Below are 16466 nucleotides of genomic sequence, written 5' to 3' on the forward strand. Positions count from 1 at the left end.
ATGTATTTAATTTTATTTGGTGTACACCGCTATGACCTTATTGTAATTGAAATCAATTACAGGATTTTTTTTTTTTTTTTTGTGGTTAGTCAACTCCACAAAGACAATAATACTGCTGTGGAAGACAAAAAGGGAAAAAAAAAAAAAAAAAACAGATATATTTATTTACAATTGCTTATACTGTAAACATTTAATCTATATACCGTTACTAATTTATACAGAGAGAGCTTTACATAGACAAGGAAATGATGCCCTGGATTTCTATTCAGATTCAGCAATAGCATATTACAATAGAACATCAGATTTTTTTCCCATTAGCATTATGCTTTCTTTAGATAATTACTTAAACTTTCAAAAGAACTAAATATATTCAAGTGCTATACAACTAAAACTACTTAAGCCAACATATTTGGCCTGTAATTTCATTTTTAGAATAATTCAAAGTGCTATAAGCAGCCTGGCAATCAACACTTCCTATGAGAACAAATCTACTTTTAAACGTTAATTTACAATATAATATACAACATTTATCTGGAATAGCTGAAATTTCAGCACAAAGTCACTGTCACATGTATAACAGCAGGGTTTTGTAGATTTTTATTTTTTTGCATAACACGAAGCTTGAAATTAACTGATGAATTATTGCCACAATGGCTTATTATTGGTTTTCCTACAAAAGAGGATAAGAACTACTAGTATAGTCTATCTTTTTATTTTTTTGAGGTCACTTGACAGTAAGTTTGCATATTCCACAATCTACTGAGTTACAATATTGTCAACTACAATCATTGCCCTTTTATAAGAGCAAATGCTAAGGGTAATTAATAACATATACCACTGAATTAAAAAATCACAAGTATTTTTTTTTTTTTTTTCCTTTTGAACAGGAATAAACTATATTTTGAGGGTTGGTGTGCAACAATGCTAGAACAGCAGAACTATAAAACAGTGTATCTGACACAATACTGAAGAAATATGCATGTTTCATAGTTTGTATACTTAGGATAATGCCCTGCTAAGCTACAAATATGTAAATACTATATATTTTCTGGCTTAATATATTAAATCCAATAGAATTATCAAGTTCTCATTCTCCTTTGTTATTTCATAAATGCTTATCAGATAACTCAGTGATGAAAGCATATGCCCAAACCTGCAAGTCATGTGCACTGTGGTCTATTACAACCAGAATTCTCCTCAAGTTTCATTTTTAGTAAGATGAAATTGAGAATACCTTCAAAATTAATAAAAAGAATGCCGTAGTGTGACTTAAAACTAGAACTCAGTGGTCTACAGAGTATGCATTATTTTGGCATGTGGTTCTCATTCAGAATAACTAACTTGAGCATGTCCAAAACTCACCTGCGTCAACCTCATATTGATTAAGTAATATCTATTTAGTCTTCATGCCCTCAATACCTCAGTTAGACTACTCTAGTAAACAATCAATATTGTCAGAAAAAAAAAATAATAAACCAAAATAGGTTCAACGAAAGAGCACCATCCTATTAGGAGATTGGGATAACATGGATTGTAGATGAGGTGGTCACTACGATCAAAATGATGTCAAAATTCTGACCAAACCCAAGCTGTTATGCTACACAGATCCAGGCCACGGTCTAAACCTAAAGAACTTTGGGACAGAAACATGATTTTAAAATAAACTCCAAAATTATAGCTGTCATAAGTAGTGTTACGGACTAATTTTAAAACACTAGTGACATGTTACATTGTATTGCTACTTGAACTTTCAAAACAATGCTTGGCCATGTCAGGTGTGGGGCATTATCCTGCTAAGACAGAGAGCACTGTATATTTATTCAAATGCCCAGATTTCAATGTCTTGGATACAGAAATCTTCCTTCTTAGAAAGTGTATGATTCCCAAACGTTTTACAAGAATGGCTTCTTCCATGGTAGAGATCTCCATCCAGCCAAAGAGCAAATTCTCCCCTGCAATACATTTATAAAAAAAAAAAGTTATATAACAATCTCTTAATACTTATGCCCTAAATTGTAAAATAATAATTGGGTGGCAAAAGAGCTCCATTTGAGAAGCCTTTAAATGAATAAAGATGTGATACTGAAATTCTTTATCAAGCAGAAAGGCCAAGAAAGAAGCAGGAATAACAGAAACTTAGAAGATAATATGGTCTAATTTATCTAGCTGGAATGTATAACTCGGGGGAAAAACAGGGCTATGATAGGAATTTTTTTCTATGTAAGAGAAGAGGGGAGTGGACAAAGACTAATGAATAACAATGTTCAGATACCGTAACCCTTGGAGATTCTCCATATTTATCTAAGATATCAAACCAGCAGAGCTGAACCAGAGTTCAAGAGATTTTTAAAAATACAGGTTGTTATGGTTCAGTGGTTAAAAAAAAAATGGTCTGGGATCAAGAAGGCCTGTGTGGATTCAGCTGATCACTATCTATGTGAAACTGGGTGAAGTGATTTAATCCTTCTGGGGAGCAACCTGTCAATTATTTTAAAAAATTTCTTAAGGCCTATACAACTCTAAAATTTCAATGGCTATAACTTCTGACCTTCGGGTTGGTCAATAAGAGTCACATGACATCTTAAGAGTTAACTGTCCTGTGCGGAAGAGGACTGGCCTATGCATCCTTTAAGTTTTTTTTTTTTTTAATTTAAATTCTACCTGGGAACAAAATAAAGCAATGGTTTACTTATTCTCTGTAACCAATAAATCATTCCAGACGAAAAACAGCAGCAGGCACATAGTTAACACATTAACTATACATCTAGTCCTAGGTATAGAGCTGTATTTCTGTTTAAGCAGAGAAAGACGGCTAGTGACCACGCAGAACAGTTTCTTAAAAAGTTGGTACTTTACAAAAAAACAGAGACCATCCAGTTTCATTCAAGAGGCGGGCTGACAATAGAGAAAATAATAAACTACAATGAGATAACCAGAGATGTGGTTTTCATTGAGGATCTTCTCTACAAATGAAAACACCACTTTGCTAAGATATGAGATGATCCTGAAATGATGCCAGTCTAGAGTCTCCGATTTGGTTAGGCAGAAATGCACTTTAAAGGTAGTCCCTAAAATAAAATACCCTTCCCTATCCCTGAGGAACCTGTAATCTTTTTAAGGTACAACTTGAAATTCATATTTAACTGACTTATTTCTTCAACTTTAAATGTGCATCCTATCATGGGTCATAAATTGTTACACACTGGAAAACACAAAGAAATTACAAACTATTTGAAGTAATAGTTCAGTATCTTAGGCAATCAACCTCTAGAGTCTCTAATACCCATGGCATCAACCTACCCTTAAAGAGAGATCTGAATCAAGGTGTCTTTTAAAGTAGGGATAGAATCACTAAGCTAAAGCCCTGAAATGTTATCAGCCTATTAGATAGGAGAATATGAAAGGGTCGAATTTCCTTATAAAGTCCTTCCTTTGCCAAATATGAAAAGGGTTAAAAAAAAAAAAAAGATTAGACATTTAGTTGTATTTAGTTGTAATCTTAGATGGCTGTATCTAAGAACTACCTTAAAACTGACCCCACACTTCTCATGAATAACTGCATTAATTCTGCAATAAGCTTCATTATCAAGTCAGAATGGCAACCTGAACCTTCTGAATCCAGTTGGAAGCTTTCAGAGTTTGTGAACTCTAGGCAATATTTGGTTTGCATATTCATTTTAGGGGATAGGGTGCATGGTTTCATTAGCATTTAGATGGGGTCTGTGACCTCCCCAAATTTTAAGAAATTATATTTAAGGGTTATGGATCTGTACCAGGTAAAACATATAGGAAGGATATTTTTATATGAGCATTGCTTTCAAGGATGACTTATATGGCTTCCTGGGAACATAATGGCTAAGGGAGTAGAAGGGATAAAATAAGTCTTCCAAATCTTTAATGTCATATAACTTGGGTGCTGTCCAATGGCATCACAGGCAGAATGCAGGTAAACTCCTTCCATGGTCACAGAAAAGATGATGATAGATGAAAGGAAATCAGTAATGGTGGCTCTCATTTGTTGAGTACCTACTATGTGGTAGTTACTATACAAGGATTTGCACATAGTTTAAATCTCAATGAATTTCTCATGACTGCCAGCGGGATCAATCTCCAATTTATAGCTGAGGAAAGGTCAGACATATTAGGGAGTTTGTGCAAGGTGCCACATGTAGTGTATGTTGAAGCTGGAATCTGACCCAGGTCTACTTGGCTCTAAAACATGGATTCAGTCCACGACACCATGATTTATATTTCTTTGGGGCTTCCGACTTGACGGCAGTGGGTTTTTTTTTTTTTTTGGTTTTCTGCTCAGAAGTCTAGAATATCAGTCCCTATAGCTCCTGTTTTCTAAGTTTGTAATCTCTTCTTCAAAGGCTAGAAATTTATCTTAATATGTTGTCAAATGACCCAATGGTCAGTTTTGCTTAGTGAGATCATGCTTTACAGTCAAAATCCACTTCCATCAGAAATCCAATGACATGTTTGATATCATTTTCAAAGACTCAGGTATCTATCCTTAACAGTTTGAAATTACAAGCCTCTTGCTTGTGAGGACTACCAGAGCTAACTGAATCACATGTAAGACTACCATTTGGGAGAGAGCTGAATGGCCCCCATCCAAATTAAAAAAAAAAAGTAATTGGACCATATAAACATTGTATGTTGAGCACAAAAACTAAAATAACATGTTTTTAAATTATCTGGTTATGTCCTTCAGAGAAGGCTACAATAACCATGGCTATTTTTCAGTCATTGAAATCATATTGTCCAGAGATCCATCTACAGAGAAATTTTGAAGGAAGTTGCTAGAATCGTTCAGGATGATGAATAGTCTTGAAGGCTAACAAGAACCTGTGGCCTGAATGAATTACTATTATATGTCCTCAACTGTGGGCTACAAACAATAGGACTAAGGCTTTCACATCTGGGAATGATTTAGCATACTTTATATCCCATCTTGAAGGACAGAGAGATGTTGATATTTGCTAAGTGCTATATGAGAAGTCCAGGATACTAGGCAGCAGAGCAAGCTACCTCCAAACACTGTAAAATCTAAATAAGATTGGGATAGTAGATTAAGAAAAAGTTTCCTGTTGTGCATCCTAGATCAAAAGAAATCAAAGCAAATTACTGACTGACTCACACTGTTAAAAAAAAAACAAAACCACCCTGAAAACCTGGGGGTCATTAAAATTTCTTGTAGGAAAACAAATATCTATTGTTTTCTAAAATATCAATCCAAATAGTCTCCAGGGTAAAATAATACGAAAACAATTGGACCTTTTCTATACACTGGTAGAAATAACATACCAACAACGTTATTTAAGAGTTTGAGAGTTCAAAAGGTCTTGGTAAATTTCCCTTTCATATACCAAGGAACCACTGTATTCTAAAGAAAAAGATGGTCTTTAGTCAAAAGAAATCAATTAAACAGCATTTTAAAATGAACACATATTCTACCAATAATTCCAAACGCTATACTTGAGCATCTTCTTGCAAATGTATTATACTTTGTCTCCTTATGTACAAATTAGGACTCTAATGACAAAACTTTCCAAAGATAACTGATTTTATAAATAATCCAAATACAGTTAAGTTTCTTTAAAAATCTCAGGGTAAAATATTCAAGAGACTTACCCTCCACCACCAAAAGCTAGTGAATCCATGTCTCCTTTGATAAAAAACATATTATCTCCTGTCCACTTAAAGACCTACACAAATGAAGAAAAGCTTTAAATAACAAATTATTTTTAGTAGAGAAAAGCATCTATCTATCAATCTATCTAATACATGTACCTGAAAATGGTTATTATACATAGTTCTCCAAAGCCTAAGCCTAGACTGATAGTAGTAGAAACACAACAACAAAGCTTGGGACAGGAAGGTCTGGTGCTTTGGATTTCGGTGTTGGCAAGACTAAATCTGAAAGCACATAACCTACTACAACATATCCTCAACTATAATTCTTCAAATTTTGTTCTCTCTTCATAAATACTTCTTCTTTTTTTTTTTTTATAGGTACCAAGAATTGTTGGTTAACAGGAAAAGTTGAAGCAACAGAATCAGGTTTTAAAAACAATACAGACACCATTAACTTTTGTTTTTAACATTAAACATATAAATGTACATTAATTTGATAATATCTTGATAGAGGGCCAAGGTCTTTTCATTGGGTATGGACTTGCTTATCATCATTCTTATATAAACTATGTCTATAATGCATGTATAATTATGATTTCCAGTTTCAATTTCTTTCAAGTAAGAACTTAAAGAGACTTGAGAAATCTGGTGGTAAAACCTTTTAGATGATGGCTGATGGCATTCATAAATATAATCTTTTATAGGTGTTTCGCCCAAGTCAAATAAACGGCAATTTCTAGGAACTCACCTTAATCAAGTTTTTCCATTTCATTGAAATAAACTTTCTTTTAATGCTCATATTTTCATAACATTTAATTACTGACATTATTACAATGTCAGGAGGAAACAGTATAAACAGGTTTGATAAGGTACACAACTACAGCTTAGAAAATCTGTAACAACTATTGGGCATTGACAGGTAGTCTAGCTAGCTGTACATATCAGCTGATACGCTTTATGGAAGGGATGGAGAGTATGGTTAATCTGGTTAGCCAATTAAGTACAAGTTTGTTAACATGTTTTCTACTTGAGGAATACGCTATTGGCTAAAAAACTATGTGTGGTTTTTCAGGCTGAGGTATAAACCCAAAAAGACCTGTTACCACTGAGACTTCACCTGGCATGCCTCACGGGGAAAAGCTGCTCAAGGGTCAATGAATCCAGCCCACCTGATGGTCACAGGCCTGGATGGCCACACTTTTGTTTCTACATTCCTAGCCCAGGCCCCTTCATTCAGAGGCCTCAGCAGAGACCTTTCCCAGGTGCCTCTACTGAAGCTTCCTCATTAGGGAAAGCAGGGAGAAACCCTGAAGACTTCTCCCACTCTAACGCAGTACTCGGTACTTTTCCAGTCCTACTCCTTTGCCCCCACACCCCCACCCCAGTAAAACTGCAGGAGACGTTTGTTCAAGGCTTCGTTGTCTCCACTGATCTCTTTGACACTGGCAAGGTGGCTCCTTCCCAACGGGGAAAATGGAACAGAGGGGGAGCTAGACTTCTTGCTTATACTAACATAGTAAGTGATTAAAGGCTTGATTATAACTTTCATTTTGGCTTGTCTTAATCAGCTACTTTTGACACCTGGCAGCTCAGCTCAACTCCCTGACACTACCATGTCACCAAATTCTCCTATTTAGTTCATTATAGAAATTGTTCCTAAATACCACTCTTTTATTTATTTATTTTTAACCTTTATTGATTCCTTTCCTCAAGATTATAATTGTCCTTTAGGGAAGGGCTGAAGTGCTGAACATCACTGTACCTGAGATACTAGGTACTGGCCTCAATGTTTTAAGCATCACACATTCACTAAAATTCATTTTTGACTTTTTTGGTATTAGAATGTATTCAATTTAAGTTAGTTAAGACACAGTTAAGGTACCCACATCGAGTAAAGAAAGAAAGAAAAAATCAGTTAATCACTTTTGACTGAAATCCAAATAATTTATTTTTTAAGTTTCCAGGACTTACATTATTGAACTTATTTAGTCATTAAAAATTTCTAGAGATTTCATAATGATAATTCATAAACAGAACAGTAATAATGATGTATATTCCTTATTAAGACACTGATCTGTGTCTGGTACCATGACAACCATTGTTCATAAATTATATTATCATATAATTTTTGAGCAATCCTGTTATATTTTATGACCTTTATTCTACCTACAGGAAAGCTGAAGCTCAAAATGTCAAAGAAAGGCTAACTTGTCAGTAAAAGGCAGAGATGGGAGTAAAATGAAGTGTGCATGGTGCCAAAGTGCACGTTTTTCCCATTATGCCAGCTCTTTATAAACAGAATATTGGAATAATTGTCCTTACCTCAAAATCTGGACAGAATGTAAAAACAAAGGTCTCTCCGGTACCATAGAAGCCATCGCTCACTTTAAATGGCTCAGATGCTAATGCACCAAAAACCTAAGAATAAAAAAGGCATGTGAAATGAGTATTAATTTGTTTCATTAAACATTATCCCATCATATATTTCTAAATAAAATGCAAAAACAAACAAAAAGAAATTTGGTGCAGTGTTATCTATTTACACTAAAAGAAAAAAAAAATTTATATATTGCCTTTTTTTCCACAAAGCTTTTGAGGATACTTGCAGAAAATACATGTACAACAGACAATCAGAACAAAGTAAAAAAGGGAATACAAGCATGGTAATCCTGAGTCTTTTACATACATGCGTATGTATACACGCAGGCCTCTGCGCTTCCCAAACGCCAAAGACAAGGGGACACGCAGTTGCTCTATAGTTCACATGATTGTCAGGTACAAAGCATATCAGTTTCTCAAAGAGGAAAAATGAAGATTTTTTTTTCCGATTTTGTAATCTAGAAGTGCTTTGATAGGAATTAAACATACAATCTTAACAAGTGGTTAATGCATTTTAGGAAGACTTATAAGAACACTGTATATACAATAAGGATAACATGTTGCTGTGGGAACACAGCACTTAGGGAAGCAAAGACCCTCAGTGTAGGTAAACTTTCTATTATAAAAACGTACTATTTTTCTCTTAGTTATTAGACAGTAAACTCTGTGAGGGCAGGTCTTGGGTCTGAATTGTTCAGCCTTGTAACCTCATGGCCTTGCATAGTAGAAGCCACATAGCAGATGCCATAATAAGAGGATGCATGACTAAGAGACATGTACATTTCAGTGCTCTGGGCCTAAGTTTCCACAATGTAAAATGTGAGTGCGTATGTTTCACAGATGATCTCTACAGTCACTGTCTCTTCTGATATACTATCTTTATAGTCTTAATTTTAAAAGACTTTCTTACTGAAACATTATTTTACATATAGAGAGAAGTACACAAAATATAAATGTATACCTCAATTTGGAATTACCAAAGCAAAGCCACATTTGCTCTTACCCAGACCAAAAAAAAAAAGAACATTACCAGCACTTCAAAAGCTCTCCTCATTCCTCCTCTGCATTACACCCCCACCTCCCTGAAGGAAGCCACTAACCTGACACTGTAAGATTTGCTTAAAGGGATCGTAAGAAGTTATTCTTAGTGTCTGATTTTTAACCCAGTATTATGTTTATGAGACTTATATGCCATATAGCAGTAGTTCATTCATTTTCATTGCTGCACATACCTTTTATTGGGTGTATAACCTTGGGTGATGAACCTCTTTAAGTCATAGTTAACTCATCCTTAAAACAGGGATAATAATACTACCAATCTCATAGGCTTTGATAATTAAACAAAATAATGCATATGAAGTGATTAGCCCAGTGCCTGGAATATAAACACACTAAAGGTATTAACAGTGGTAATTTTTTTTTTTTTAAATTAACGTCACTTTTTCACCACCTCTTTACTGTCTAATGCTGGTAACTGACCTGAGCTTGGTGTTTCAAGAACAAGCCAATGTTTCCCTTTTCTTGCTATTACCTTTACAAAACTATCATCAAGCATCAAAACTTTACCAGCGCTTCAAGACTCTATCGCTCTGTATCCTTTCCATGAAGCTCATTCTTATTTCCCCCAAACAGATATGGGCAACACTTACTCTAAATACCCCTCTCACTTTTTCTGGTCTCTTACTACACTTAGCATATTTTGCTCCACATTAGCAATATCAGTGTACTTTAATCTTCTTTTCCATGAGACCGTAATCTCCTTGAAGGCAAGAACTCTTACTTATCCATGCTCGTGTCCACCCTTTGCAGCACTCAGCGTTGCCTTGTATTTTAAACGGACTCAATCATTATCTGTTAAACTTAATGAAAATTATTTTTCTACAGGGAATATACTAGAAGTTACTGTTACTCTAATCTCTTAAAAGATAAGGTGAACATGCAGTTAGTTTTTCATACCTGGCCATCACTGTCTTTAACCACCATTAGCACTGGGGTGTCCAAACCTGTCATTGTTCGGTAAAGCGTCTTCAAACTTGTGCCATGCTTCCCAGTACCATAAACAAGAGTCCATGGATAGCCGATTGTTCTTGGTGGGAGATGTCTGGTAAGCTTGGAAAAAGAAAATGCTAACATTTACTTGATGGCTATTATGGGTTGAACTGTGACCCCTCCAAAATATGTGTTGAAATCTTAATCACTACACCTGTAAATATATGACCCTGTTTGGAAACAGGAGTTTTCTTTTGTTATGTTAATGATGCCAAGCCAGAGTAGGATGGGTCTGAGTTATAAAAAGAGCGGGATGGACACAGCAACCCCAGGAGAAGACGGAGGATGGACTGATGACAGACTCCAAGCAACGTCAAGGACTGCTGGCAGCTACTAGGTGCTGAAACAGACAAAGAAGGACTTCCCCCTAGAGCCACATCCTGAATTTGGACTTCCAGTTTCCAGAACTGTGAGAAAATAAATTTCGGTTCTTTAAAGCCACCCACTTCTGGTATCTTTCGTTAGGGCAGCACTAGGTAACTAAGACAATAGCTTACTACCAATACGTAGGATATGAAACCCAACTGGAATTTAATAGTACTTATTTTTATAATATGTAGGCCTACAAAAAGAAAATAATGGTAGAAATTCTTTATCTTTCTCAGGGGTACGGAGAGCTTGAAAGGTAACTATACATTTCTCAGCATGATATATTTTCACCAGGAAAGGAAGAAGATACAAATTAGCACAGAGATAAGAAACATGGCTCACTTGTGGCCTGTGGTGTCTCTTATCCATAAAAATACTGGCTTGTTACCTTGATTATAAAAACACTTTTTAAATAATGGGCTCTGGAGTCAGACTATCAGAGTTAGAATTAAACATCTATACATTATAGTTGTGTGATCTTGAAGAAGATCTCAACCTATGTCTGAGTATCACTTATAAAATGTGCTCAATAAGAGCACCCAACCCCTAGAGCTGTTGAGACAATTAAAGAAGGTAATCCACACACAGCAAGTGACTACTACACAGTAAGAATTTAAATACTGGCTATTACAGTCACTCGCCTAAACTGCATTTTGCCTACTTTTTCTTCATGGAAGAGGTACAGCTGTAGAAATAACCTTGTTTCTTCAGTTTTAAAGATAACTGAAAAGAGGCTTTTACTATCATGGGCATATACACAGATATACATATATGTGGACATGCCATACCTTTTCAATTTGATCTGGCAGTAAGAGTTCACTGGGATCACTTAGGTTTGGTCGAAATGACTCAGGCTCCAGGTCTGCTTTTACAGGAGTAACCTGCTTTGAATTTATGTCTTCTCTTGTAGTAATCTAAAAAAGTAAACAGTGGTAGTGTATTAATATAAAATTGCAACATGCTTTAAAATTTTTTCAGCCTTTTGGGAGAAATACAACTTTACACTTCAGAAAACGTGGCTGAAGCTTTACTTGGGGATTTTAGAAGGTAAAATCTGCTTCATCAAAAAACAGTGGTGTATCTAATGTAGAAAAAGACTTTTTTAATTCTAGGCAGCCATTTTTTCTCATCTACTACATGAAGGAAAGGCTGGTAATGAATGACGAATCCTTGTATTTCTGTGTAAAAGGAGACAGATGCACACAAACTTTAAATTTAGCCCTTTCAAAGGCAAACGTGAGCCAGCTAAATTGCTTCTTATTCATGCTATACAAAACATGTAAAATTATTTTCTTCATGGAAAACATAAAATTTGCCAAAAATAATTAAGAAAACTTCTGGAGTGTCAAAAATGAATTTAAACAGTAGTAGAAGAAAAGATATAACTTTCTTTGCATTTTAATATAAATATATATATATATATATATGTATAAAACAGAAAACCAAATCCGATGCAGGTCTGTCCCTCTCGGAGCAGCTGGTAGGTTCGATCCGACGACCTTTTGGTTAGCAGCCAAGCACTTAATCACTGCGGCACCAGGGCTCCTGTATATACTGTATTCTTACGCAAATAACTCACGAATTCTGCATTTGTTTGTCCGCCATGCCCTCCCCCTGCGAGGCACCCCCCAAGTGCCGCCATGCCAATAATACTCTTCAGCTAGTTGCTGTAAAAAAAAATTAGCATAGCAGCTTACAAAAACATCTCCTGGGAGACAGTGTGGCTGGAAAACAAACCCAGAAGACACGTGTTATTTGCATAAAACACGGTGTGCATGTGTATACATACACACACTGTATTTATTTACTTCATTTAAAAAAATATAAATTTACTTCATTAAAAAGCTACCATTATTTTTTAAACACCTTCATTTTCTACTTGCTAAATGTTGAATTGTTTTATCTTGTTGGACCAAACAGAAAATATTTTAAAGTTAATTTGCTCATAAGTTAATTTTTGAAATTAGATCAATTTGCTGTATTAAAAATAAAATACACTTTTGCTTTATGGAAATTATCTCACTGATACCCTTACAATGATAAAAAAATGCTGATTAACTTAAATAAGCTTACTATTATATAATCTGTATTGTTAGTGCTTACTTTTTAATATTAATTTTACTTTAATATGTAAAATGTAATAACATTTGAAAATAAAAGATATGAAACATAGCTATTATTGATAAAACTTATAACATTGAAAATATACAGAATTTTACTGGAGCAGATAACTAAAATGCAGCAATGCTTGGTGACTATGATTCCACACAGGAATGGAATCTTGTTAAATTATTTTGTTCCCTAAACAGCTTTCTTCGACTCAAGGGCACTGGGTTTTTTGGGTTTTAAACAGCTTTCTTACCAACTCTGAACAGCATATATTTTCAACCAATACATGTTCTAGAGCTGTATCATTTTCTGATGAAAAGCTAAATGTATTCTGTCACATCATCATGTTTTACCCTTATTTTGATGATGTGAAAGGTTGAAAATAAATCCAAAACAGCATTAGAAGCATTAAAAGAAAAGCAAAAAATTTAGCAGGTTTAGCAAAGCCATAAAAGCACATCTTATTAAGAGGAAACACACACAACTAATAATGCACAAAACTGAAAAATGAGTTCAATTGTATCACCTTCTGTTCAATTTTATCATTTTCTCATTTCTAAAAATCACAAAGATTATTTCACAGAGTTTCAAATAATTTATCTAGTTCTGGTGCCTAACCTATACTCTAGAGACTAACCTATACAATTCCAAAGTGTTTCTAATACCAACCAGGAATGCCTCAAGAAAAACACAATTTCTCCCATTAAGATGTTTGATGTGGGGTTGATACAACTGAAACAGCCTTAAAAACTAAATACTTAAGCCTTGCTATACAATAAAAATTTTAAAATTTCCCCAAGGTAGCACACACCCTTCAGATTCTTTTTAGTGAAGATTCAATCTCAAGGTCAGAGATATTCTTCCAATGTTAAAATAAAACTCAACACTCTGACAAACACACAGTCCTGAAAGCAGTCATAAAGTTACAGAAAATTCCTCTGAATATTTTTCAAATGAAAAGATGACAGATATATAATCCTACATCTCTTTAAGACAATACTGTACTCTTTAATATAAAAAGGAATTTTCTGGTGGGTTCTTTCAGTATTGCACTCAAAACAAATTTTCCAAATGTGAGATCCGCCCTGACAAAGGGACACTAAAAACAGGAAGCGGTCAATCTCCGGAGGGGGTTAAACTACTGAAGGGGGCACCTGGAGACGTCTGCAGAGTGTGCGCAGTTCTTCAGTATTTAGAGCATCGATCCTGCGGTGATACTCAGCCACTGATACTACCTGAATATGGAGACAGGAAGACAATAATTCCACTGACAGTTGAAGAGAAATTGTAAAAAAAAAAAAAAAAAAACCAACCAAGCAAAGAAAAAACCCAAGAAATAAAACCCAATGGAGAAACTTGAAAGGGGAAAGAGAACTGTAAAGAAAGCAAAAATGTTATCGCTATTATTTATTCCATATATATGTTGTGTGGGACTCCACGAGTTCATAAGATAATTATACTCATGGCCATAAAGAAAAATCAGGATGTTTTCCCCGAATCCATGATGAAAATTCCAAAGATTTATATACCAAACTAGAGTGAAATACATATGACTGAGATTAACCACACATGCAACTAGTTGAGAATATAGGAAGATTTATTTCACATAGTCTGAATTCAGTAAATAGGGTTTTTGCTTTTTAAAAAGGTAACACTAAATAAAATATAACATGCTTTGCTAACAGCAAAGATAATACTAAAATTTAGATGGTCTTGCAATTTACAAAGAAAGTGGTAGTTTCAACTCTCCCCTTCAAATCAGTTCAGCTCAAACATTACATCCTAATGGCCATGCTGGAAGAATTTCTTCTAGGCAAAGGTGACAAGCATACCCATGCTATATGATCTGTATCAGAAAAAAGAAGCAAGGGGAGCAAGAAAAAGATATGAAGTAAATTTTAAAACCTAAGGCAAAAAGAAAAATAAACACTAGAAAGTAGAAAATTAGATTTTCAAAAGCATGTCTAATTCGGAGTACCTTCTCTTTTTTCTTAGGCATGTCTACTTCAGATTTTTAAAATGACTTTTTCCAGTTTCTGTCCCTCCTCTATGTTATTTCTTTGTGGTTTATACTGTAGTTGTTGTTTGCCACTAAAACTTAACTACTTTACTACAATCTAACTTCCTAAGGGAAATTCTGTATCTTCTATAATTGCCTAGATCAGTCTCTTGCATGGTGCTGAATGTACAAGTCATACATGACAAACATGGTACAACAACATTGCTACAGAAAAGCACACAAAAATAAAACCAGTTTCTTCAGGTTGCGACAACAGGTATGGCTTTTTAAGATCACGTCATGACTTCCAAAACAGTTACCATAATATACTGAACTGTGGTGTGCTATAACTTCATGATTCTCCTGAGCTATGACTAATTCCTCGTGTGATCAATCAGATCAGATATGTGTAAAGGCTATGACCACATAATGCAGCATATAACTGGACCATAAAGAGTCTGGATGTCTAATCTGAGCTTTATTTAAAAGACCCATGTTGACTGGACAGTGGGTAGGAGAGAGATGCTGATGAAGAGTGAGCTAATTATATCAGGTGGACACTTGAGACTGTGTTGGCATCTCCTGTCTGGAGGGGGGATGGGAGGATAGAGAGAGTTGGAAGCTGGCAAAATTGTCATGAAAGGAGAGACTGGAAGGGCTGACTCATTACGGGGAGAGCAAGTGGGAGTATGGAGTAAGATGTATATAAACTTATATGTGACAGACTGACTTGATTTGTAAACGTTTCACTTGAAGCTCAATAAAAGTTAATTAAAAAAAAAAAAAGACCCATGTTCTAGTCAAATGTAATAAATGGCTGCCAGTAAATATCAAGGTGACTCTATGAAAAGCTATGCAAATTTGTCAAAGCTGGGAAAAATACAAGAACAGAAAAAAAAGGGAGAGGGAAAAGAGAGAGAGGGAGAAAGCCAGAGCACAGGGCTCTATTGTGACCATTTTTACTGACTTGTATATACAAATGTTAGCTGACTCTATACTTGCAAAGAAACCCAAAGTAGTTAAGATCTCTAACTCTGGGAGGTCAGATGGACTTGGGTTTAGCCCCTTCTCAATCTATTTCTTAATAAAACAATGGGAATAATCAAAGTATATATCAAATAGAGTTTTTATGTAGATTAAATGAGGAAAAGCATATAAAAAATGGAGTATATGGTGCCTATTGTGGTTGTGTGCCATTGAGTCAATTCTGACTCATAGCAACCCTACAGAACAGAGTTAGAACTGCCCCAAAAAGTCTCCTGGGCTGAAATCTTTACAAGAGTAAATTGCCAGGTTTTTTATTTCAATGGCTAGTTATATTTGTCTTTTTCCCAAGGCATTGAGTCTAAACAAGTGTCTCCTCAATACAGCCAAGAATTTTCAAGTCATATGACTTAATAGATGCCTCTGCATTCCTTCTATTCCTCTAGCTAACAATGATCTTACACCTACTTCTTAGAGTTTCTTCTTTTAGTATATTAAACATGCTTCCGGAATGGAAGCAACATTGAATTATGCTAACAAAAGGGTTCAGTTATAACCTAATTATATCAGTATCACTGAGAGTAGGAGTAATTAATGAGAGAACAATGAACTGTCATTTTAAGTCAATTATATTTGGTAAAGTCATAACTTCTTTAATGTTAAAATTCTTACTTTTTTTCACTTGTATTTGAAAAAGAAGGAGAACTATTCTTTTTCAGGACTTATAAACTCACTACTTCCTCAACTCTAAATATTTACTCATGCCCAGGTGAGTAAAAAAAGATACACTGTCAAAAAGATAGTCTATGAATACATAGGGAAAGGATTTGAAATCAAGTGATGATAGAAATATACTTCCTCTTTTCAAATTAAAAGAGATGTAGACTCCTGGTATACATGACTTAAGTGGAATTAGTCTTAATTTTAACCCCTTGTT

The 16466-nt window shown here is 34.9% G+C and overlaps 1 protein-coding gene across 12 annotated transcripts in view; it reads right to left on the minus strand.

Annotated features, from left to right (window-relative positions):
• The window catches only part of OXR1 (oxidation resistance 1), a 488381-nt gene continuing 471915 nt past the window's right edge, over positions 1-16466 (minus strand). For 4 of the 12 annotated variants that reach the window (XM_049854296.1, XM_049854297.1, XM_049854291.1 and 1 more), the window contains exons 10-15: positions 13701-13781; positions 11226-11351; positions 9976-10128; positions 7963-8058; positions 5638-5711; positions 8-1952 (exon numbers count right to left, since the gene is read on the minus strand). In XM_049854296.1, the coding sequence (XP_049710253.1) occupies positions 1817-1952; positions 5638-5711; positions 7963-8058; positions 9976-10128; positions 11226-11351; positions 13701-13781 (666 nt within the window). In that variant the 3' untranslated portion in view covers positions 8-1816. Of the gene's footprint in view, positions 1953-5637; positions 5712-7962; positions 8059-9975; positions 10129-11225; positions 11352-13700; positions 13782-16466 lie in introns of all 12 variants that reach the window. The other 8 variants (XM_049854290.1, XM_049854289.1, XM_049854293.1 and 5 more) reach the window with 6 other exon arrangements.

The sequence above is a fragment of the Elephas maximus genome, chromosome 15 (genome assembly GCF_024166365.1).
Source record: "Elephas maximus indicus isolate mEleMax1 chromosome 15, mEleMax1 primary haplotype, whole genome shotgun sequence".
Lineage (NCBI taxonomy): Eukaryota > Metazoa > Chordata > Mammalia > Proboscidea > Elephantidae > Elephas > Elephas maximus.